Source organism: Haliotis rufescens, unplaced genomic scaffold (genome assembly GCF_023055435.1).
Source record: "Haliotis rufescens isolate VD_foot unplaced genomic scaffold, xgHalRufe1.0.p SCAF_50, whole genome shotgun sequence".
NCBI lineage: Eukaryota > Metazoa > Mollusca > Gastropoda > Lepetellida > Haliotidae > Haliotis > Haliotis rufescens.
In genome coordinates, this window is record NW_025964224.1 from 2,797,218 (window position 1) to 2,823,927 (window position 26,710).

General features: G+C 39.7%; 1 protein-coding gene across 3 annotated transcripts in view; it reads left to right on the forward strand.

The window, feature by feature from the left end:
- Positions 1-4,032: 4,032 nt before the first annotated feature.
- The window catches only part of LOC124120953 (la-related protein 1-like), a 49,513-nt gene continuing 26,835 nt past the window's right edge, over positions 4,033-26,710 (forward strand). For 2 of the 3 annotated variants that reach the window (XM_046483875.2, XM_046483876.2), the window contains exon 1: positions 4,033-4,945. In XM_046483875.2, coding sequence (XP_046339831.1) covers positions 4,624-4,945 — 322 coding nt within the window. In that variant the 5' untranslated portion in view covers positions 4,033-4,623. Of the gene's footprint in view, positions 4,946-19,192; positions 20,304-26,710 lie in introns of those variants that run through there. The other variant, XM_046483877.2, reaches the window with a different exon arrangement.

The window sequence follows — 26,710 nt, forward strand, 5'->3', positions numbered from 1 at the left end:
TAGAGATAGCTATGCTTGCATGGAGAGTTTTCAAATAACGAGAAGGCTGGAAATGGGATCGCTCTCAATGCTGTAAAGCGCATAATGCATGGCAAACTAACTGGTGATGGGTATAGTCCTGAAAATGACTGGATTGTCTTGATTTCCTCAGTTGTAAATGTCTTTGGTATCAGAAATTGCCTACGTGTTGACCTAAATACGATATACGTAATATAGGTATATGTATATCTATATTTAGGGTACATGGGATTGAGTACAAATTGGATCAAGATTAATCTCGCATATACAAGTATGATGATGATGATGATGGTGGTGGTGGTGGTGGTGGTGGTGGTGTTGATGATGATGGTAGTGGTGGTGATGATGATGATGGTGGTGGTGTTGATGATGATGGTGGTGATGATGATGATGATGATGATTTATGATAATAATGATGGTAACGATTACGATTATGATGATTGTCAGTTTTGCATCCACATGACATGCGCTTGACCTCAATGTTTATGGTTCTGTCATGCACATGAGCCAGGTTCAATATTGTGTACTTTACCTTTTCTCTTCCAAACACAGGGGATGCACAACAGGATGGATATGGCGACATATGGCTAAGTGATATTTCACCTTGAAAGAAATATTTTTTAACATGTTTTAACAATATATCACGGCGGGAGACAAATGAAAATGGCGTCACATATTACACCGAATGGGCCTTCGACATGACGAGCGGGCGCTTTAAACACTACATGCTATACGTAACCCTCCGCCCCCATAAGGTTTACAAGGTCGAGTATAATACGTATGCACTATAGCGACAGATAATCAATTATTTCCTCGTAGCATGTTAGTGTTTTATTAAAGCAGCACGTTATTGTTATGTCAGCATGCACGTGGAAAACGCGATATATTTGGATGGTTTCTGGTGGTACTTTTGGACTAACAGGGTGAAACTGAAAGAGATTGCTGCGGCGATGTTAGGATAAAGGACAAACGGATGGCCCGGTAATTAGTTAGTTTGTTTGTTGTTTAACGCCCCACTCAGCAATATTCCTGCTATGTGACGGCGGTCTGTAAATAATCGTGTCTGGACCAGACAATCCAGTGATTGATGTCATGAGCATCGATTCGATCCACGCAATTGGGATACGATGACAGGCATCAGCGAGTCTGGCCAAGTAGTAGTAGTAGTAGTAGTAGTAGTAGTAGTAAATGCTTTCTTAGATATATCCGTATGTGTTGTATATATCCGTGTGTGCTAGACAATATATGTTATATTACTCAAACATATATTCACTTATACAACAAAGCGTGATCACATATATACGCCATGAAAGAGTAGTCTAACAATGTGATGTAAGGACACATAGCCCCATGACGTGCACGTGGACCCGGCACTAACAGCTGCTGTGTTCAGACTATCGTCAATCTCACACTACACAATACGGACGTTTTTTACATTTCAGAATGACGACATGAATGTACATAATCAAGGGCCCAGAAGGAAATATTTTATAAAATATTAATGTTGCATACATTATTTATTTCCGCGTTAAATAATTACCATACTTTCAATATAGTTTTAAATACATTCCATCACTATTATGGATGATGGCGAGTACGTGCATAATTTGTGAAATGAACTTGAACTTCAGTCGCGTTTTTTTTACAAATATCACTTTATATATGAATTTCCGTTCTTTTGTCTTTTTCGGAGAGACATAATAAAAAAACCCAAAGACCATAGTACGCCCGTAATGCATCAACACTTGTCAGTGTTAGTTGGAAACAATCAGTCACCAACCCAATCTTAATTGTGATGAAAAATTCAACCATCAGCCCCATACGAGGAACAAACGAAGTAATTTACCTTCTACACGCAATGTAAGCCCAATGTAGCTGAATATCTGCCTATCATGTATCTATGAACATTGTCTAGACCTCGTAGAACAACACACCATACTAGACTTGATCACGAGAACCGCGAGCTGGTGAACATTGCCGTTCAGCCAGTGCGATGCATCATTGTGCAAGGCCCGGGGGCGTTGTACGGACCCACCGAGCTGTTCTGTTAATCGGTGATCATACAGCAATTATTCTTTTACGCTTAGAATAACCAATCGGCATTTAGGTCGATACCCTGGTATAATTTGAGAAGTATATATCATGAAGTATTACACAGACGGATATTGCTTTTTAATCAAATGTTTTATGGGTATATATGATCTGTGTTGGTAAATATTATCAGAAAATTCAGCCAACTGTGAGAAACTTGAATTTTGTTGATGGGGCAAAGGCTTATATTCAGAATAGTGTTCGCCCTGATGGAAAGTTACCAGCCTGGAGCTCGCTGGTTAGTCTATTTTCAACACTGTATTCATTACAAATTGTATGTTCGTGAGATTTTCTGAATATTTGTGAAGGTTGCTATCTTGTATATATGCCGAGATACTGCTGACTCTGATTACTCACGTGATATGTCCGTACGAACTTTCTTAACAAATAATTAATGACTGGTAAAGCTCGATAGTAATACATTTTAAAATGTAATACATTTCTTTAAGTAGGACAAATCAAATAAAGGGAGATAACCCTGCTTAGGCGATTTTGTTTGGGGCTATCGAGAACCTGTGAAATATCAGCTTTAACTCTCTTTTTTCTTGTTGCAGACGATTTTAATTTTATTCTATTTATGTTTTGGTACAGGAGTGAAATTATTTTCAAATCTGAGTTTGAAAATAAAAACAGTACTTTCAGGATAATCCTCAATTTATATTAATAAAATAATGTTCAACTTCATGTGGTGTACAATTTAAGAATAGCATCCCCATTACTTTATATAATCTTCATCACCATCAGCAGCAGCAGCAGCAGCAGCATTATCACTACTGATACAATTGGCGCCAATGTAAATTATCAAACAAATATATTTTAAAATTATTAAAGACAGAGGTGGGTTTAGAATATACCAATTAGCCATTACTCTGACCTTTATTTAGAAATATGTGAAAACAGACACATGGAAGGACGTGCAATGAATAAAAAGACGCTGTCCTGTCGTGGTCGCCATGCCCTGTACGTCTCACAAACCAGAAACTATACGTGACATCAGCCTCCTTGGCGGGACACCCTGCCATAGAGAGTTGGGTCAATCGGACGTACACTACTACTACTACTACTACTACTACCGACCGCCGTCATACAGATGGAATATTGTTGAGAGCGGTGTTAAACAACAAACAAACAAAAACTACTACTACTACTACTACTACTACTACTACTACTACTACTACAACGACGACGACTACTTCTATTACTACTACTACTAAGTAGAGTACACCTAAGCATACTACTACTACCACTACTAAGACGACTACTGCTATTACTACTACTACCACTACTATGACGACTACTACTACTGCTGCTATTATTATTATTACTACTACTACTACTACTACTATGCTAATACCTGACGATGATTATGATGACTATTTTTTTGATAAAACTGATGATAGTGGCAGTGCACATGATAACAATATAACTGTTGCTGATAATGTTTTTAAAAAATCTAAATGGAACGGAACTATGCGTCTGCTCAAATGACATTAACATGTAAAGTCCTACTTTTCATATTTTGTTCAACAAATCAACCGACTGCAAGCTATACGCACATTAAGAGACGATGTTGTTCTAAAATAAACACTTCATGTGAAAAAAATCCAGTACATTAGAGATAAAATAATGTAAATAATAAAAACACATTGCATTGCCTCATAACCTGAAATATCTTCCTTTTAAATGCTAATTTGTTTGACCTTATTGCATTTTTTCACATTTGCTTTAGTTTATCATCAACATGTTTAAGTTACTATATATTCTCTGTATCGAGACATGTTAAGTTATCTTGACCTCAGCTTAACTGTACATTGGTGGACGGTGATCTTAAAACCCGTTCGATCTCTTAAACAACACTGTGTCTTGAGAAGATTGTTGAGGTCAGGCACAATAATTCCGTGTTGTCGCGCATGCGCAGTCCTTTCTTGTGCTTATGGCGACATGTGCTCATGGAGGAATTTAGTGTTTCTCTGGCCATGTTAGCCTTGCAGGTTGCACTTTCGAATAGTGCTCAGTAACAATTCGTCGGTTGGGAAATAGTACGTGAACAGACTCACCTAAGGATTTTGAAAACGAAGAGAAATTAAACACTGGAGAGGCGAAATTAAGCCAACGTGTCCCGTCCATACGCTGTTTTTGAAAACAACCCGAAACGTAAGAGAACATTTTTCCGAGGAGTTTGGTGTGTGAAGACAAGCCATTTTATATTGTATTACAGACATTTTGTTATTTGTTGATATTTTATTTCGAAAGGCTATTGTCGTTTTGCCAAGTTGAGTAATAGCTAGGTTGTTTTCTAGAGACTGGCTGTTGTGTTTTGGTGTTGTGAAACTTGAATTTTTCGTCTCAAAATTGAGAATTGTTATCATAAACTGCTAATTGTTGATATTTCCACTTGGTTATACATGAGCCCGACAGTTGTGTCGGTTGTCAGTGACAGCTGAGATTAAGCAAGACTCGAGACCGAGTCTACACTCCTTCCTAACTTGGAAATCAACATCTGGTGGAACAAACATGGCGACGGCCGTGAGCTCGGCTCCGACAAATCAAACAGATTGTTCCACACAGAACAATTCTGGGGCCTCAAAGACGAACATTTCCACCTCGGATGAAACTTCAAAGGAGTCCCCACGTGCTGCAAATGCAGATTCAAACACATTGAGCGAAAATAACGCCTCGGGAGACGCTTCTAGTGTATCGCCAAGTGCACCCAAAGACTCGAAATCTAACACGAAAAAGGGTGACAACAAGAATTATGTGGAAGCCCCACCCCCGAAAACGAATCCGTGGACTAAAGGAAAGGCTAAACCACCGCATGTACCGACACATAAACCAGGTGAGTTCTACTTTGTATGTAAATTAGGGATCAAGTAGTCATTCGCTAATATTTCTGTGGCACAGTGAAGATGTGTCGTGGTCAGTTCTGTGGATTCGTTTTCAATGATTGTAGGGTATTATACTGAATGCTTCTTTTTTCCACTTGACATATCCACACTTTTACTACATTATGTTTTGAAATTGTTAATGTAGGTACTGTCGTATGGAAGGTGATCTTTGGTTGAGGGTTCGTCAGGTATTTGTTATCAGCTGGTGGCTTTGACCTACCTGCTGATAATGCAACTGGGCCACGTGGAGTGATTGTCACATGGGAAAACATATTGACACATTCTCCTTTTACACATTTGGGGTGGGAAAAGACGACTTAACGCAGTTGTTTGAATATTTTAATCTTGTTGACAATGCATTGGATGTATTTTGTAAACACTCAGAATTGATAATGATTGTAAAAATATTTTCAATGTGAACCCCCCAAGTAAATTCCCAATATTTTACTGAATCTTGACAACTTTTTGACAGTATTGTGTGAAAGTGCTGTGTGTTTGCCATGACATGTTGGAGTCAAAGCTATCGATATATGCATGCTTTTACATACAGGTTTTATTCTTAAGCCACTTGTGACCATATGGCCAATAGTTATCCGAGTCTATTACAAATGAAGTGTGACTGGTTTGTGGCTTCAAACACATGATTTAAGCCGAGGTGTCTTCACATTCTGTTCCTGTCAAATATGAACAGGTATTGCACTTGTGTAGTTTTGCCCATCAACACTCAACATATGGTCTTGCATGTGTTTTGTTTTCATGTGGTAAGAATCACTTTGAGAAAATGCAATTCAGTGTACTGGGTTTAATTCTGCATTGAACAACTTTTCAGTTTCTAACAGCATGTCAGTTTGTCATTGGAGGAATGCTGAACGTGTTGCCAGACATTTTACACTTTGTCGAAACTCTTTGGCATGGACTTGAGACACGCCGGGATAATAATCTAAGGGAGACAACTCTATTTCTTCTTTTATTATACTTGTACCTAATGAAGTCTCGTCTACACCATATGAACCAGTGATTAATATTATATGTAATGTCTTGCATAGTTGGGTTGGTTTGTTGTTTAACGCCGCACTCAGCAATATTCCAGCTATATGACGGCGGTCTGTAAATAATCGAGTCTGGGCCAGACAATCCAGTGATTGACATCATGAGCATCGATCCACGTAATTGGTGCATAGTTGGGAGTATCATGGCAATCCATCAAGTCACTGAGAAAGACCAATAGTTGTGGAACGATACATCGATACAGTATTGTATCCCGATACAAGGCCCATGATACAATGCATCAACTTACAACCCCTGTATTGCGATACATACAATATTTGACAGTACAAGGTATGAATCCTATTTAATCAGGTATAGTAGTGTGTATTGTATCGCGACTCCACCATATTGATGCACCTTCACTGACCAAGTGATCAATGTAATCGCCTCGTCACCTCACTCATCACTCACACTCGCTCTCAATATCTCTCTTGATGGACACAAATAACATCATTCTGGAAAGTAATAACTGAACTTACCTGGTTAGCAGAATGTGCACCAAAACCTACATCATACTTATTCTGATAAATATTGATCCAGATTTATATGTAATTAATGTGGTGTACATGTCACTTTGAGAAAACAAATGATAGTTTTCAAGAAAACTATTCATGCACTCACCTGACCTACCCTAATTTGTATTGTCAGAATTACCACTGGCTTTTGAAACTGCCAATCCAGGTGGATCTAAAAAATTCCTGTCCCCTCTAATATTTGCCAGTCCCCTCTAATATTTGCCAGTCCCAACTTTCATCCTAAATAAATGTATGAAAATTACCTGGTTTTAATTATTGCAGCATCATGTTCAATGCAGTGATGTCATCTTTGAAGTAACTTAGATCCACACATCATTTACACAAAGTACCATTTATTTTCTTTCGCTTTATGACTATTTCGAGACGAAGTCACTACAAATATATACTGAACCTCGAAGCAAAGCTTAATGTTATTTCTTTGAACTTAATAGACACAGAAACCCCTATGGTAGTGGACAAGCTGACTTAGTTTGAAAAATGTACTTGTATAAATATAGCCGATGTTTTGTTCAACAAACATTTACGAGGTACTTTATTTGCCGGTCCATATGGTCTGGCAGTCACATGAATTACCGGTGGATTGGAACTGGTTAAACCTAGTTAAAGGCCACCTTTTCTTAGTGTATTGCTGGCCACATATCGTGAAACTTGTATGTATTCAAAATTAAGGGGGTTCTCGAGTAACAAATTTTATATTTGGGATAAGACTTTCCCAGTAAAGTACAGATTCTCATACTTTTTGGGGTTGAGTCCCATCCGGGCACCTAATTGCCAGCACACAAAGTCAGCAATCTAACCCACTCGGCCACAGAGGCTTCCACTAAATGAAAGTATGACAACTGGTAGTCTAGATCACGTACTTTGTGTCACTGTTGATTAGGTACCTCACTCTTGCAGTGTGGGTTCGAATCGCAGATGGGACTCAACCCCAAAAGTATGAGAATCTGTACTTTACTGAGAAAGTGTTATCCCAAATATAACATTTGTTACATTTGACCGCTTTCTAAATGGCATTGTGTGTTCATAGGGGTACTTGAGGTTTGCCCCAAGTGTATTTGAATCAGGAAACCCCCTAACCTTCAACCACTTGGGGTTGTGACACGATCCTCCAAACTTTAATGTTTAATTTATAGGGTTTCCGTATTGTAGGATCTCTCTGGTGTTATTTGTTTTATCAAAGGGGCACTGGTGACCCAGCAACCCAAGGTGTTGTTATTTGCTGTATAGTTGCCTCCCTTGGCACTGAAAGGATCAAGCTCCTCACAGCAATATCCCGTTCACGGAGCTCTCTATACTGTCGCTGCCACCAGTCAAAACTCCCCACTGTGATAGGTGACCACAACCATGCTTGGAGTTATAAACTTGCGACTGATGGACCGTTACGTTTACAAACAAGCGATGACTGCCGTGACGCCTAATACACTTATGCTTACTAAATTATTTTCTGTGTTTGTCAATTTGAATTTCTATTTCATTTCAACTATCGTGTAATTGGTATAGTAAGAATGTAGGGGGGAATTTGGGTGATTTTCCGTTCGTCTGCAATCTCGAACCAATTTGATCAAACAAACAAAAAGTTAAATTCATCTGGGAAATATGGTCAGTCGTAAACATTCACAATGATGGCATAAACAAAAGTATAGACGTTGCTAAATTTTGGGTTAGAGGGCAAATTTCAAGATTCTTGTAATGGCCGCGCCCACACTGGTGGCAGCGATGTTACCGAGAGTGGAACGAAGGTGTCACCCGCTGCGAAGGATCTTGTGAATGGATCCTTTGATCAATCATGTAGCTGAAGCTCAGATATGGTCTCATCATGATCCCAGGTCTGTGAGCACATGTTTCATGGATGTGGTAAATGTTTACGACTTGCGCAATTCTTGGATTTCCCAAACCAACTCGGTTCAACTAAGTGATTTTCAAAATTTCCTTATGAATGTAAATTTGTTTAACATCGGCCACAGCGATAGAAACTAACAGTTTTAGCCCACTAGTTCTTATGATAGCATACAGCAAAACCCTTATAAAGGGCAAATTTCTACTCATCCTTTAGATACCTTAACATTTTGGTAGTGTGGCAAGGACTATAGGACTTGCATGTTTCTAACACTGAGTCAGTAGACAGTGTTATTGAACAGTTAAAGTGTAGTTGCAATAGTTTTGGACTGCATGTTAATTAGGGCTTGCAAAGGATGTAGATCATAGACATGGATAATCGCTAACTAAATATCGATCAGTTATCAATAATTATCGGAGAAGTAACCATGGTAATTTTAAGAAAAACAACTGTTTTTATTACATATCAGATATGGACACAAATCCATGTTACCCGTGAAGATTTCAGGGTAGAATAGGTCTTCAGCTATCCACACTTGCCGTAAAAAGGAACTATGCTTGTCGTAAAAGGCGACTAACGGGATCGAGTGGTCAGGCTCGCTGACTTGGTTGATACATGTCATCGATCCCAATTGCGTGGATTGATGCTCATGATGTCAATCACTGGATTGTCTGGTCCAGACTCGATTATTTTACAGACCTCCGTCATATAGCTGGAATATTGCTGAGTGCGGTGTTAAACAACAAACAAATCCATGTATAAATGTATCACTGCTCACCAGTGGTGTGGAATCTGTTGTTTTCATTTGGGACTTATTGCATATATTTTTTAAGTTACTACTCCGATATTTATCGATAAATTATCAATATTTGGTTAGTGATTATCCATCTCTATATAGATAGCCAGCCCTAGAAACAATGGCCTTTTCATGCTTGTCATGCTCATGGCCCATAGTAATAAGGTTGCCAACTTGAGATGACGGCTTCCACATGAAGTATTGATGTTGCCTATGATTTTACACTTGTATGTGTATGGAAATGTTTGGATATCTGATATATTTTTTCAGTTATGGTGTCTTTAGTTGCTATATTCGGTTAGCAGAAAAATGTTAGGCGGGGCATAAGCGAACCTGGTTTCTTTAAAAATTAAATGTCTTTCCACATCACAAGAAATGATATTAAAACAGAAAACAGTGTCGAATAATGAATTTCTGTACCTGAACATTCATGTGAAAATGTGAGGTGGGTGTTGGCAAATCCAAAATGGCTGTTACTGAGGGTATGTGCGGTCTCATATTAGGTCAGTAACAACTATCTTGGATTTTTACTGACGGTATACAGGCTCATATCAGGTTAGTAGTTCTGCTTTCTGATTGGTCAATCTCACTTTGAGGCATAGTAATGGGGCATATGTGCGTATTGTCTTGTACAGACATACTAGAACAGTGGTAACACTGTCAAGAATATACAGGTGCTGCAATAAGAAACAACAGAAGTGGAATATGCTGATGCAACAAGTATTGACATCAGGGTCTATATGTAAACACTATAAAATGTATTTATAACACTGAGAGTATGTTGTACAACTGACTGCAGTTACACAAACTAAATAATGTTGATGGCTCCATGTTTTGTCTGGTCTTGTTTGTACACTGACGAAACATACCCCAGCTGAAGCGAGCCCTGATCGGACATGACTGCAGCTTCTTGTGACATTTTCTCTCCGTTGGGCGATATCATTAGAGAGCACAGCTGATGCTCTACAAAGAATACATATTGATTGGCCTACTGCTATTGATTTTTTTTATTGAGCTCACTATGTGTGATATGACATCTAGAGGATGTGCTGAGCCCAGTATTTCATGTACACTGTAATGTACTGGTGTTCTTATTGGGTAATTATGGAGAGATGTTGTATCATGGTACAACCAGTACCACACGTTGGTTTGTATGAGGCAAGAGGTCTTATTTCACCTTACATTAAAATACCAGTCTGTTTGGGTAAGGAGTGGGCAATTGTTTCATGTTGCCTGCTCAGAAATCGGCCCTAACTCACCTTAGGTAACTTGTTTATCTTGCATATGTATCGTTGAGCTGAAATGAACTGATGTTTATCCGAATTTATTGGGTGAGGGGAAGTAACTTTGTTCGTTTACGTTGATAGATGTCAAAATGGTTGAATCAAAGCGTTTTACTTGGTGAAACTTGGGACATATATTAAAGGCCTGTGTGGATGTTGGTTAGATAAATTAGGCATTAGGCGAGGGGTACCAAGGCTCACACACAGGGTACTGCACACCATATACCCCGAGGGATTGGTTGACACACACCATATACCCTGAGGGATTGGTTGACACACACCATATACCCTGAGGGATTGGTTGACACACACCATATACCCTGAGGGATTGGTTGACACACACCATATACCCCGAGGGATTGGTGGACAACTTGAAACATACAAGATGCAAGGGGTCAGGTTTTCCTGGTTGAAAATGTTGTACTGTGAGTATAAAATACAACCTGCAAGCCCAGGGATGCTAAAGAATATAGCTGTTTGAATCATCAACATAATTCTATTGAAACATGCAAGTTGGATTGAATGATGTTTCTATTCTGATATGAAATACAGTAAACATCTGAGAGCCCTTGTCAGATTTTCTTCACACAATAACTGTTATAACTAAATTTTTGATTCAAACAAGGAAATCACCTATGATTTTACTAATCAGAAGTCTTCACGAAATATTTCTTGATGGTACAGTTTGTTTTGTTTGTTTGTTGTTTAATGCAGCACTCAACAATATTCCAGCTATATGAGCAATTGGGATACTGTAACATGCATCAACCAAGTCGGCAAGCCTGACCACCCGATCCCGTTAGTCACCTTATGACGAGTATTGTGGTCACGCTTGGACCCCATTGCCATGCCTGGGACAGGTCAGAATGTAGGAGGTGTCTATGGGTCGTGTTGGCCGACCTGGATTGGTTGATGACATATCTTCCGACCCGTGAAGATCCTGGTGAGAATAGGTCTTCAACAACCCATGCTTGCTGTAAAAGATGACTAATGGGATCGGGTGACCAGGCCTGCTGACTTAGTTGATGCATATCATCATATCCCATTTGCGTGGATCAATGCTCATGATGTCAATCTCTGGATTGTCTGGTCCAGACTTATTTACAGACTGCTGTCATATAGCTGGAATATTGCTGTGTGCAGCGTTAAACAACAAACAACAAAAATGCATCATGTATCATCCAGAGGCAGGGCAGTTAACAGACTGAAAGTTAGTGTAAAAGTCCAGTTCCAAACTTGCTGAACTTTGCTGGATTATGTGGATCCATGATAGTGCCACCAGTGGCTGTGACGCTGAAAATAAGCACTTCTAGCCCATTGGGCTATCCAGAAATATATCCTGGTAGCGCAGAGCGTTTGACGGTAGCCCTCCCAATGCACGCGCTGCATGGCCTTCTGAGGGAAATTTAAAAGCATCTAGACTGTGATTGGTGCATTTTTAGAGCATAAATTAAAAATTGTTTTTCAAACATATTTCTTGATGTATTGTATTGATAATGAATTGTCAAGTAATATGCTGTGTTAGAATTTTATTTCAGCAGTTTGAAATCATATACCATTAGTAGTATGGGGAATGACATATTTTATTTCATCAATACAAACTACATTGAGAATGATGATGAATCATAAATATATACAATGGTTCCAAATTATGAGTGCCATCAAGCTGACAGCACACCTAAAACAGTCATAGCACAAGGAAATACCTTAAGCCTGTGTGCTAAGAGGGAACACTTAATCCTTAATTATAATCATTTCTGACATCTAATTGATACAGATACGTATCACAATGAGTAAATTTATATTAATATTGGTGGAAAAGTCACTCTCCTACACCTTAATGAACTGGTTAAAGTGATCCTGTATTTCAGTCATGTTATACTCAGAGACTTGAGGGGCGGTCGGGTAGCCCAGTGGTTCAAATGTTTGCTCGTCACGCCGAAGACCAGGGTTCGATTCCCGACATTGGTACAATGTGTGAAGCCCATTTCTGGTGTCCCCTGCCGTGATATTGCTGGAATATTGCTAAAAGCGGCGTAAAACCATACTCACTCACAGAGACTTGATAAATTTAGTGTCCAGGGCAGGTGACATTGAAGATGGACAGGCATCACTTTTGGGTCACCTGCCCGACTGTCTTGTGGGGTTTTAAAATTATTTCAAACGCTGTGATTGTTTGTTTTTATAGCTTTAGTCAATTGAGTGTGTCAGTCGTAACATACAAACTTGTACCTGATAGGTTCAGCATGTTCCAACTATTCGTCAGTAGTGTTGGGCACTTTGATTTGTTTGTTTGTTGTTTTACGCTGTACTCTGCAATATTCAAGCTATATGACAGCAGTCTGTAAATAATCAAGTCTGGAACAGACAATCCAGTGATTGATATCATGAGCATCGATTCATGCAATTGGGATGCGATGACATGCATTAACCAAGTCAGCAAGTCTGACCACCCAATCCCGTTAGTCGCCTCTTATGACAAGCATGTCACCTTTTACGGCAAGCATGGGTTGCTGAAGACCTGTTCTACCAAGGATCTTCATGGGTCTGGGCACTTTGGTAATGGCATGGGTGATAATGGTATGGTTGCAGTCGAGGTGAAACATTTGTAAGTGTTGAAAGCAGATACAGCTCGGACTTGCTGAACAAATGCTGGTATGTAATATTAAGTCCAATGATTTATCACGATTAGATTCTGTTTCAATGGGATGAATGTAAGACTTTAATAGTATTTTTTTCAACAAGCCTGGAGGGAAGCATGTTTCAGTGTCTTTAAATCCATTGCTTTTACGCCTTACCTAACAGTCATCAATATGAGCATGATGAGATCGTCATGAAGATGATTACCTTAATTTGAACTGAAACCTGCTGTTGTGCTGTGGCATGTTATTGACAGTGTTATGTGAGGAGGTTGAGTGCTAATGTAGATTTGTTGCTGCAGGTGTCATATTTTTGTCCGTGGTGAGTCACTGTCAGTCGATCCTGTTTCCAGAAACGTAATGCCTGTTCGAAGATGAAACAACTTATCTCCTGGTTTGGTGATAGTGACACAGAGGAACAAATATCATTTGGTGATTTACGTTATGTGAAAAACATTCTAAAGGATGTGTCTGATCAGACTGTTTTATCAAATGTGGAGAATTCTTCTTTGTCATTTGGAGAAGTTGACAATGTGATGTGTTGAAACCTTTAGCCTTTAGGAGCTTTTAGACAGGTTACGAGTCACTGATCTTCTGCCTGAGGCAGTTCACCTTATAGTGAAAATATTTTGACTGTTTTAGGGCAGAACTTTGAGTGTCAGAACATGTCGTGGGGTCTATAGGTCCTGGGTTAGAATAGGTCCTGGGTTAGAATAGGTCCCCATTGGCTTGTCAAATAAGACATGTTTGTTTGTTTCATGTTGTTTATAACGCCGCACTCAGCAATATTCCAGCTATATGATGGCAGTAGTTAAATAATCGAGTCTGGACAAGACAATCCAGTGTTTGACATCAGCATTGATCCAAGCAATTTGGATACGATGACATGCATCAAACAAGTTAACGAGGCTGACCACCCGATCTCGTTAGTCGCCTCTTATGACAAGCATGGGTTGCTGAGGACCTATTCTAACCCGGATCTTCACGGGTCCAAATGTGACATGTACAGTGTGTGACATGAGTGGTGAAGGCAGTGATTTAGTTGACCATACATTGTACCCTGATCACATGGATGGGCCTCTTTTTTTCAGTAGGGAGATTTGTAAGAAAGTCATGAGTGCATCACTTATCGATAGTGCATGACATGGAACTGTAAGAGGCGACTAACAGGATCAGGTAGTTGATGCATGTCATCGATCCCAATTGTGTGGACCGATGCACATGATGTCAATCACTGGATTGTCTGATCAAGACTTGATTATTTATAGACCGTCATCATATAGCTGGAATATTGCTGAGTGCGGTGTTAAACAACAAACAAACAAACACGTTTATACCAAATCTTACAAGCAACAGTCATGATAAAAGGACCATGCAGTTTCGTGTGTACCGTTTTAAGCAGGCAATGTTCACGATAAGCTCGACATTGATCCATTCCCAGAAATCATGTTGTATTTATTGTATTTATTAGCATGATTTGAGGCAAGTCAGCCTGATCAGTTTGACTTTATATTGTGTGTATTTCTTCAAATGAAGATTCCGGGTGGACCTTTATAGGATTTGCTGTTGTGAAATTTTAAGAATGATGTTTGATAATTTGATCTTGAGCTGTTTAAGTTCATAGAGAACTGATGATATTCATTAAAGACACAGCAGCTAATAAGTCTCTTTTGGATCTCGTTCAAATCCAAAATTCTACTGACCCGTGAAGATTCCGGGTTAGAATAGGTCTTCAGCAACCCATGCTTGCCGTAAAAGGCGACTAACGGGATCGGGTGGTCAGGCTCGCTGACTTGGTTGATGCATGTCATTGATCTCAATTGCGTGGATCGATGCTCATGATATTAATCACTGGATTGTCTGGTCCAGACTCGATTATTTACAGACCGCTGGAATATTGCTGAGGGCGGTGTTAAACAACAAACTAAACCAAACCAAAAAAATCAAAATTCTACTACCATTCACTATCTCTGTGCATAAAGATCTGAGGACATAGGACAAGGAGGTATGCTAATTTTGGTTGAATCTGGAAATCATCCTGAATATGATTGTTAGTATTTGTAAATACACATGATAATTCTTGTTATGTTCACCGATAATAGGAAATGCCTCCCGCTGACTGCTCTGTTTCCATGCTACATACATAGTGGCAACACATGGGATGCTACAGTGGCCTTGAACCAAACACTGTAAACATGAGATACATTGCCGTATCTAGATATGTATCTTTGTGCTGCAATGTTTTATGTATCGACACAACAATATCTGTTTGAAGACAACATGTTTCCTGTCTAGGTGAAAGCACATCACCTTAGCGATGCAGTCCATTATTAAAAACATGCCCAAAGCAATCTGTCAGGGTCAAAGACACCTTGCTGATGAATGGGTGTTTCAAATTTCACAGTGAGTGAGTGAGTTAAAATTTAATGTCACATCAGCATTATTTCAGCCATATAGCGACTCAAGCTTCACAGGAGTAGACCTTATGACTTATAGTCAGTGTGCTTGTGTGTTTCACCAAAGGGGTAAACGTTGGAAGACCTGCATCACTTCGGGCTTTCCTCCCACTTCAAGCTGACATACTGGGATATAACTGATATACTGTTCGTAGCATTAATCGTTCAAGGGCAAGTAAAGTCAACATTGCAACTTTGCAGATTTTCATACTTTTGGGCATACTTCATCACAAATGCTTAAATCACAAATAAAAAAAATGTGAAAAAGATCACTCTAGATTGTCAACCAAACGAAAAATATCCTACAATTAGGGGATTCCCTTTGACTTGATCCACCAAGGACAACTGATATATGCAACAAAATCAAAATTATTTCTTTCACTTTAGACGGCCTCCATGCTCTAGTGGCAGAACGTGTGCCCAGAGAGCGGAAGGTCGGCGTTCGAATCCCAGCTACGTTATACCAAAAAATGTTAAAAGTGGTACTTGTTGTTACCCTGTCTGGCAGGATGCATTTAGGGGCTAATAGAAGGACTGGTTGACTTGGAGTCAGTATTCTGTGTCTGAGTGGGATATTCATGTTAAACCACAACATGGTATCTCAATGGACTAGCACTAAAAAAATTGGCATCAGTCTGGATTTGTACAAGCAGCCACACACAAACACATGCATTACATCGCTATATAATGCAATAATCTTGGACCCAACGTTAAACCCATTTCACCTCACCTTTGTCACTTTACTTTACATTTAACCCCAGCTCACTCACTTAGTAAGACCTGTGAAGATCCGGTGTAGAATAGATCTTCAGCAACTTTGCTTGTTGTAAGAGGCAACTAACGGGATCGGGTGGTCAGGCTCGCTGACTTGGTTGATGCATGTCATCGTATCCAAATTGTGTAGATTGATGCTCATGATGTCAATCACCGAATCGTCTGGTCCAGACTTGATTATTTACAGACAGTGTTCATATAGTTGGAATATTGCTGAGTGCTGTGTTAAGCAACAAACAAACAAACAAATCACTTAGTCAGTCAGCAGTGCAGTGTGAACTGAGAAAACTAATCAGTTGAGGAAACTACTGCTCCTTCCCAATGCTGTATTCGACGTAATAAGCGCCCAGGGCGCTCTCAAAATTAGAAATAGGGGGCTCTTATTAGAATATTATTTTGGTGAAAAAGACAGAGTTGAAAGATAAATTTCGTGGTTTATGCTGACAGCCTGAAGTGTTTATGTACGACAGATATATTTTTCCAGAATTCAATTGCCCATAATTAAGGGTGCATATAAAACATGAGTGCGTATTAAACGCGAATAAATAAGTCTTGTATACATTGATCAATCGGAAGGGGTGCTCATTGGGGTTGTTCACCAGCCAATATATAAGCAAATGGCGCCCTGGGCGCTTATTAGAGCGGGGCGCTTATTACGTCGAATACGGTACTTGCTTTTCTCTTGACTGACACTTATCATGCTTATGTTTGTGTCTTATCAAAATCATTTTGTGTGTTTGCTCAAAGCCTAACACAATGTCAAAGTGCTATTGAAATCCTGCACTGGTGATCCCTTTCAATGATTGATTGTGTCTGCACATTGTCGATTAATGGAAGTAAAGTATGACCATGTAATACTTCAAATGTTCTACCATCCATCATGCTTTTTGAGATTATGTACGTAATTGAGTTGTCAAGTAGTTGAAGCAGTACTCTGTATGAGGTCTGAATCATGAAATTCACATGCTTCATTTGAAATCCTTGAAGCGTAATAATTTGTATGGCCATTTATATTGTCAACCATGTAACATAGGGCTGACTAAAAAGGTTGATAATCGGATTTATTGGCGATGAGAAGAAATATTAGCGATTAGTGATATGAAAATTGTGTCATTGATATCGTAAGTAAACTATTGATATAAAGTTTTGATTTACCGAATCACTTGTATTTGTCCACTGCTGAGGTCAGAAAGCAACTTGCTTTGTGAAATGTCCACAAAGTAATCCCTGCATGAGTGTCACCACTCACCAGTGATGTGAAATATGTTGTTTTCTCTCTCAGCTTTTTGCATATTTGCTCAAAGTAACTGCCCAAATATTGATTGATAATTGATCGATATATATCCAGCCCTAATGATACCTGCTTGATCAGCCACGTAACCGTGGAACCTAAAGCAATTGCTAAGACAAATGAAGCATATAGGCGACTGTACAGCATATTCTGTTTTTTGCAATGGTGTCAGTATCAACCCAATTTATTGGAAAACCTCGAGACAAATACCAACCAAAAAATCCCGTTTTGTTGCAATCACATGTATGTGGTCAATAGCGCTTTGTTACTAACTGACACTGTAAGTGGCGGTAGGATGGTCTTGTAGGTAAAGCATTTGTATGTCTTGTCGAAGATCCTGGTTTAATTCCCTACATGGGTACAATGTGTGAAGCCTTTTTCTGGTGTCCTCTGCCGTGATATTGCTGGAATATTGCTACAAACAGCATACTCACTCATCAACTGTGAAATTTATCCAGTCAATGGTCATCAAAGTCAACTCATCTCCATCAAGTTACCTGTTTCTATAGCACAAGTACCATTATCATGAATAAGAAGACAGAAAGATATTTGAGTATTAGAAACTTAAGCTTAAGAATAAATTGAATTATCTTGTATATGATAATTGGAGTGCCTCAACAAAGACAAGAAATGTCAAGTTGTAATTTCTAGAATAAGTTCTAGCATGGACAATAATAGTTGAAGATTGATCATTTTGAAGTTGCAGCTCCTGACCAGTGATGTGTGATGAAAGACTAACATTAGAAGCTAAGAGTTTTTCAAAGGAGTTGTTGTCCTTGCTCGACTGTTTTCTCTTGTAAAGAAGCTGCCAGGATAGCATGGTGACAGTGATGTTTCTAGTCATGTTTCTAGAACATCAAGTGATGTTTCTAGTCATGTTTCTAGAACATCAAGTGATGTTTCTAGTCATGTTCATAATTTCTTCAGCTTTTGAAACGACATGCTGTATATTATAGCCTAGTCACATAATGGAAAATACTATTTGGATATTTTGGAATACAAATCCGTGTCCTAGAAAATTAGCTGATCAGAAACCCTAGTTACGAATTCCTCCTATGTTGAAATGCAGCAGCCTAATCAGGCATGTTAGTGTTCTGTTTTTGGCTTTGTTTATGGTGATTGGTATCGTGACTGTTGTGATACCTATCTTATTATGACGGAGTGTGTCAGTGTAGCCATGTATCAGCTTCAGGAGACTAGCTTTTTTGGCAGGGGTGGAGAAAAGCCTGCGTTTATGACTTGCTTGTCACTTTAGCTTGAGGGGCAGGTTGACACACTTGTGTAGGATCATATCTAGCTGTGACCAGTTTCTCCACGTCTGCCCTGAACGAACATATGGTTGCAACAGTTGGATACCTACACCTGTGTTGACATTTGCTCAAGCAAACATTGGATTCACTGGATAGAGTACTAGAGTAGAGGGCAGAGTTAAGATTTCAGTTTCTTGTGAGTTTTGAACCTATCACTGAGAGCGACAGACAGACAGACAGACAGACAGACAGACAGGCAGACAGACAGGCAGGAAAACTTGCAATATTGTATATTGTGCAGCAGCTGTCATGTTTTGTGAAATTTGTGCCATGTCAATTGGACACTGCTTTTCAAGCAATTGTCATGGATAAACCATTTGTCAGTCTGGAGGTCGCCATTATCACTGAAGGCCTACGTACAAGTTTCTGCTTAGTGTCATGATTCAGGGATTAACAGAATTGTTTCATGTGTCGTCGTATTGGCTTGAGCAGTCACATCTGCCCCAACAGTTCATTGAGTGTGTTGTGTGTGGTGGTTGATACAACCGTGGCCACATCAGCAGTCAGTGGAGTGTGTCGGCTGCTGCACCAGCTCTGCCGAGATAGAAGGAAGTGGAATGTTTTGTCTGCAATAAGTTTGGAGTGGCGTCTACAATAGAATTTCTATTCAATTAACTCACTGTGGACAGCGGTCTGCTATTGCAGTTCGATACCATTAGCAAGTAGTGGAGGATCATCTGCTAATACAGTTCTATAGAATCAGCCCTCAGTGGAGTGTCGTCTGCTAATACAGTTCTATAGAATCAGCTCTCAGTGGAGTGTCGTCTGCTATTACAGTTGTATACAATTAATAAGAAGTGCAGTGTTGTCTTTAAAAACTGTTTCAAAAAACATCACTGATACAAGCTGTATCATCAATAGCTTGCTTTTGGCATATACCACTATATACTGTTTGCAGCCTATCCTCTTGGAACTCAGTAGTTTCTTGCAGTGAGTCGACCTGACACTTTCTGCTCAGCTGCTTGAAGTGAATGTCCTGAATATTATCTAATACTATTCCCTATTTGCAGTTAATATAAAAGTTGTCTTATCTGTTTCATCCACAATTCCATTGGGACTATTTCGATTTGGTAATGAGTGCGTCTGCTGTAATGTTCTCCACACACTGATGGCTTGATACAGACCCAAATATAGACAAAAATACATCTCGGCTTGTGCTCTTCATTGTTTTGTGAAAACCACATAGTATCTAAACCAGTAGGAGCTGGATTCAGGTGAAGTGGACTTACCTGAGAATCTCAGGTGATGCATTTTCTCCAAACTGAGGATTTGATACTGCTGTGACAGGACGTGAGGAAAGAATCGCCTTGTTGACAATATGGAGGTTAATTCTGCGAAAGGTAAACACAGATAAATGTACTTTGATTGTGGAACCACAGTAAGACTACAGGTTTCAGTGTTCTTTGTAATTTGTATGATTGAGCGAATGTTGCTTAAAGCTATAGTCTTTGAATAATCAAGTCTGGATCAGACAAAGCAGTCGGATTGACCACCCAAACCAGTTTAGTTGCTTCAGTGTTTAACACAGACCGAACTTGGTCAGTAGTCCACAAGACCAGCAGATCTTTAGATGTATCTACTGGTGTAGTTGGATCTCTTGTCTGTACTCCAAATCCAGAACAGAAAGCGTTCATGGTAATCAGTGTTTCTTCAGGCAAATTCTGGGGCGCAGTATATGATTATTTTTTTTAACCCCATGCAGACTTTTATTCCAATTTTTAAGTCAGAGAAAAATGTTCCAAGAAATTAGAATTATGTCCCTTGAATGTGCACCTACAACATTTGCCGACAAGGCTCTGGGTCAGTATATGGTCGAACCTTATCATGCTTATATTGCTTGTATTGGGGCATTATTACCTTAGGTATGTACCTGCCATCCAGCTCGCCAAAAACTTCAGCCATGCCCATGTATTGAGGGTGAATTCTGTGGATAGGACTCCCAGTGAAACTGAACCTGTGGGGACTGGACCCTATCAGCATATAGGCTAAAACAAATAACAGTCAATAATTCTCAGGCACCGCCCGGATCATCCATAAAGATTGCCGAACATTTCGTTTCTATTTCAATTTTTTTTTTAAAACGTATAACAAAAATTACATGGCATCTTTATCAGATGTGGCATATTGCAGCAACAACATCTTAAGTCATATGTTTTCCTCAATAACTTGTCTGTGAACACTGCCATTAGCATGTCTCTTCATGGTACTCGGGGGGGGCACGGATGGCCCACTCGTCTAAGGCGCTGTGATTCGCTGTGCAGAGTTGCGTCCCTTGGGTACGCCAGAAACCTATGATCGTGGGTTCGAATCCCGGTTCCCCCCAATTATGTTTCTAAGTTTGTCAGCACTTTACCTGTGCTCGTCTGTTTCACTGAAGTGGTAAACGTCTGTGACCTGCATCACTTCGGGCTTTGCTCCCACATTAAGCTGACACTCTGTGATATAACTGTAGTACTGTTAAAAGCGGCGTTAAACCCAACTCGCTCACTTACTCACTCATCATTGCTCAATTGGCTGTCAAATCGGTGCTGAGGTAATTCATAGATTGCTGTAGACTGTAACTGTAGTCTAGACAAGTATTGAGTCAATACAAAGTTTTGTGAAAAACTTCACATAAAATTGTGTCATTCATCTGCTTTTGAACGTCAGTTAGGTATCATGTTACCAGACGATGTTGTCCAATGGAAAAACTGTATATTGTGGTAACTTCACACCTAAAACTTACAGTAAAAAGCCAAAGGTTTGTCTCCTAGCTTTCATTTGAGACTTCCATTTGTGAGAGGAATGGCTCTGTACCAGCATAGTTACGGCCCTGCAGAACACTTCCTCCTGGGGAATGGCTCTGCACCAGCATCGTTACAGCCCTGCAGAACACTTCCTCCTGGGGAATGGCTCTGCACCAGCATTGTTACAGCCCTGCAGAACACTTCCTCCTGGGGAATGGCTCTGCACCAGCATCGTTACAGCCCTGCAGAACACTTCCTCCTGGGGAATGGCTCTGCACCAGCATCGTTACAGCCCTGCAGAACACTTCCTCCTGGGGAATGGCTCTGCACCAGCATCATTACAGCCCTGCAGAACACTTCCTCCTGGGGAATGGCTCTGCACCAGCATTGTTACGGCCCTGCAGAACACTTCCTCCTGGGGAATGGCTCTGCACCAGCATAGTTACAGTCCTGCAGAACACTTCCCCCAGAGGAACGGCGCTGTACCAGCATCGTTACAGCCCTGGAGAACACCTCCTCCTAGGAACAGAGACAAACTGTAGAAGCAGCATTAGAAATTGGCACTAGTCTTGTAGTCCTTGCCAAACTGCCCATTAGTTGAAGTATCATAAGGACTAGTAGAAATTTGCCCTTTAAGGGTTTTGCTATGTTAGCATTATGAGGACTAGTGGACTTCAAGTGTTTGTTTCTGCTAAAACATCATTGATGTGGTAGAAGCATTGTTGCTGCTGAGGCTATTAGCTTCCTCTTTGTATACATGATGCATGCAGGATAGGTAGTTGAATTGTGGGTTAATGGTTCACTGGTGTGTGTTCTGCCATTGAGTCAGCAGAGCACGGTGACACAGGTGGGGTCTGTTTGTGTGGGATGCTGACTGGACTGACCTACTTCTTCCAGAAGGTACCCCATCTGTCATCATGTTTCTTTTCTGGACCGTGGCTCCCGATGAATCTGATGGGTATTGATCTGTGCATGGGAGAAGATAGGTTATGTTCAATACTCAGTCACGTGACGATTGTATGTCAAGGGTCACGTGATCTGGCTATAATTACCCATGATAACTTTAGTAATATTGTTTTTGGGTGATATCTTCACCATATTTGATGTTTGTTTGATGTTCTAGCTATATTATGGCGATCTGTAAATAGTCTGGACCAGACAATCCAGTGATAGACATCATGTGCATCGATCTATTGGGATGCGATGACATGCATCAACCATCCAACAAGCATGGGTTTGTTGAAGATCAGTTTAAACCCAAAATCTTCACAGGGGATGTTTGGAATGAAGTTCACGAAGTAGACACAATTTATGGATAACAACTTCTTTATTTACTGTAAAGACAATGTTTCGGTATGGATCCATGTACTGTTGTCTAGGAAGCAAGTTTCGTCTTGGACTTTCTTTGGCATGAAGGATACAGTGTTCAGCATTAGTCATCAGTCAAGGGGACCTTGCCATGACACTTATGTTAAACATAAAAGATTTAGTGGTCCCTAGAATAGGTTCAGATACCAAGGCAGCCAACCTTAGTGATTGATGTTAATTTAAATAGTGACGATGCACACATGGCCAAGGTTCAGTAGTCTTTAGGTCCGTGTCATTAAGGTCAAAGGTGAACAGCGACAAATACTGATGGATTTCAGTGTTCAAGGTTAAGCATCCTTGAGTTTCTTTGATGTAATATTTCAGATAAAGCTTACTGAAAAATCTTTTTGTTTATTTCAAGGACCACTTGCAGCGATAGAAACTAACAGTTTTAGTGCATTAGTCCTTATAATGATAACATGTAGCAAAACCCTTAAAAATGGCAAATTTCTTCTAGTCCTTATGATACCTTAACTATTGGGCAGTTTGGCAAGGACTATAGGATACGTGTCAATTTCTAACGCTAGCTTGACTTTCATTCCTTAATTTTATATTTGTGGATAGATTGTGTGAATCAGCCATTAACATTGGGTCAAAAACAGCTGTCAAAGGTAGCGGAAGGTTTTATGGCTAGTGACTTCATTTTGTGACTTTATACACACGTCCAAGAGCTTAGACCCTAGTCAAGTAACATATACACACGTCCAAGACCAAAGTCAAGTAACATATACACTCGTCCAAGACCCTAGTCAAGTAACATATACACTCGTCCAAGACCCTAGTCAAGTAACATATACACTCGTCCAAGAACAAAGTCAAGTAACATATACACTCGTCCAAGACCCTAGTCAAGTAACATATACACTCGTTCAAGACCCAAGTCAATTAACATATACACTCGTCCAAGACCCTAGTCAAGTAACATATACACTAGTCCAAGACCCAAGTCAAGTAACCTCATTCATTCACCAACCACTCTAGATCTGGTGGCAGGAGGACTGTGCATGCCTGCGTCATAACTCGCAATAAATCTGCCATTGTCGGTTTCTTCACCTCTGAAACATTTGCTTTCAAAATGTGTCAAAAATTTGGATAAGCCAGTCCCAGAATAAAGTATGTGTTTCTGTGCATTTAACGTTTAGGAAGATTTCTGAATCTGAATATGAGTGGCACACATTATGCAAGATCTGCAACTATTAATCCTGTTCAGTAACGCAGAGTATTCCCTGCTGTGCATCATAAACATGGCAGCTGTATTGACAATTAAACAAAAGTTGCAATCTGTCCAGGCAGCTGCTGAAGCCTATCAACTGAAGCATGCACACATAGACTAGAACAAGTAGAACTGGATAAAATGGAGGTATTGATCTACACCAACCACCAGTAACCATGGCAAACATAGGTGTGATTTACGTGGTTGCACTTCTTACAAGTAATATATATTTTGGTTCATATCTATAATATTTTGATTATTATTATCATTGTTAACTGCGGCATAAAACAACAGTCAAAAGCAATTAACATGATTAATACAAATGTTCCGTTGGACTAGAGTCAGAGTTTTGTGTCGAGGGAAATAATTCCTGGTATGTATAAGTATAGCTAATATGAATAATTTGAAGTAGAAAGACTGGAAATTATTGTAGGTCTTTAAGCATGGTGGTAGCCTGGTGGTAGCCTATCTTACAGACCCCAGGGCATACTTCGTAAAACATTGGCCCTCATTCTAATTACTCCTCATCCCCATCTCAACTGGACCAGCCTATTCTCCACCCACTCTCACCTGAAATTAGGGGTGATTGATACTGTAGGGTTCCCTTGTAGAGTTATGTTTGTTTAGCCCCTTTCTACAATATTTCGAGGACTTAACTGTCTACCAAGGTAGGTAAATCCAATTTTCTGTTACCATGGTGACAGTGAACTTGGTCACATGGTCACTGGCCTCCTTCATGTGACTAGGTCTTTGAAAATTGTTCTAGCCACAGGCAAGCAGGTCAGCATTAATTTCTTTTTATGATGGTTTAACTTCTTTTGTTGTAAAAGACTAATTTCAAGACTTGAAATACTTCTTGTAATTTGAAGGTATATTACAATCGATTCAAAAGAAATTACTTAACACCTGCTTGAATTTATTAGCCTACTCTTATGTCATCAAGCAATACAAAGAGAAAATTAGGACACTGTTGTGTATATGTTTTCAGTGCTGTCATAAAATCTGTTCTGCCCCATCTGTTCTAAGGTTAACTACTATTGATGTATTCACCATTGATTGTGGGTAATGACTGTAAACGATAGCAGTCCACTGCCCTGAGGGCTTGCTGCATTAATGTTGTGAGAGAACAAGGGAGTTGTGGTTGCTGTAAGGGCAGCCCTGCTTCAGGTCATTGTGGACACATTGTGCTCATGGTTTACAATTTGTTGGCAGCATCCTACGGTTCTTTAATGATGCTGTGAAACCCGTAAAGATCCGGGGTAGAATAGGTCTTCAGCAAACCATGCTTGCAGTAAAAGGCAACTATGCTTGTCATAAGAGGCGATTAATAGGATCCGGTGGTCAGGCTCGCTGATTTTGTTGATGCATACCATCAAACCCAATTGCGAAGGTTGATGCATATGATGTAAATCACTGGATTGTCTGGTCCAGGCTTGATTATTTACAGACCGCTGTGATATAGCTGGAATTATTGCTGAGTGCTGCGTTAAACAACAAACAAACAAACTTAATGATTCTTGTCAAGTCATTAATTATCGATAGTAGGTCACTGAGGCAGCATGGATTCAAGTTAAGAACATTTACATGGCCAGAGGGATCTAATTTTTGTGTTCACTCGGGGATGAATCCACAACCGATTGAAACTGAGATTTTGACAAAGTATCTCAACGTGATAAGGGCTATGTTTAGTAGGAATGTTGAGCATGTGATGGTTGATCTCAAAAGAGCTTTCTTAAAATGGAGCCAGTGCTTGCTGTTTACTGACGTGTGTAGTTGACTACAATTGCAATTACTTGCTCTTTTTTCACGAGAGTTGTGCCAAATGTTAATGTCGTTTGTATCAGAGGTGTGATTTTCTGCTTGTATTCATTAGATAAATATAGTTGTGTGTGTTTATACTGAGTGGTGGGGGTTACTTTGACCTGACCTGGTGACATGCTTGTTAGTTTTCTTATAGAGATTGTGAATTTCGTAACTTTGTCAAATAACCAACCAACCTAAGAATTTAAATGTAATATGAAGAACAATATTAACAGATGTTTGTACACAATTTATCATGAACCATAAATGACTGTAGATCATGGACCAGAACCAATATTCTGTAGAAAGGGCTCAGCCTATGTAAAAGTTACTTTCATGAAATTATTTTATTCAGTAATAAATACAATGTATCGCTTCATGTAATCAAACAGGAGATAACAAACTTAGTCAATGAAAATGTGGTGGTGTAGCCTAGTGGTTACAGCGTCCTTTTGTCACGCCGAAGACCCGGGGTTCGATCCCCACATGGGTACAATGTGTAAAGCCCATTTCTGGTGATTTTCTTGGGGTACAAACTGTTTTATTACAGTGTAGATCTTGATTATCTATCAAATCGTCCTGACTGGGGGCTGCCATTTTGTTTGAGAGATCTGAATGATCAATAGATTGGACATAGAAA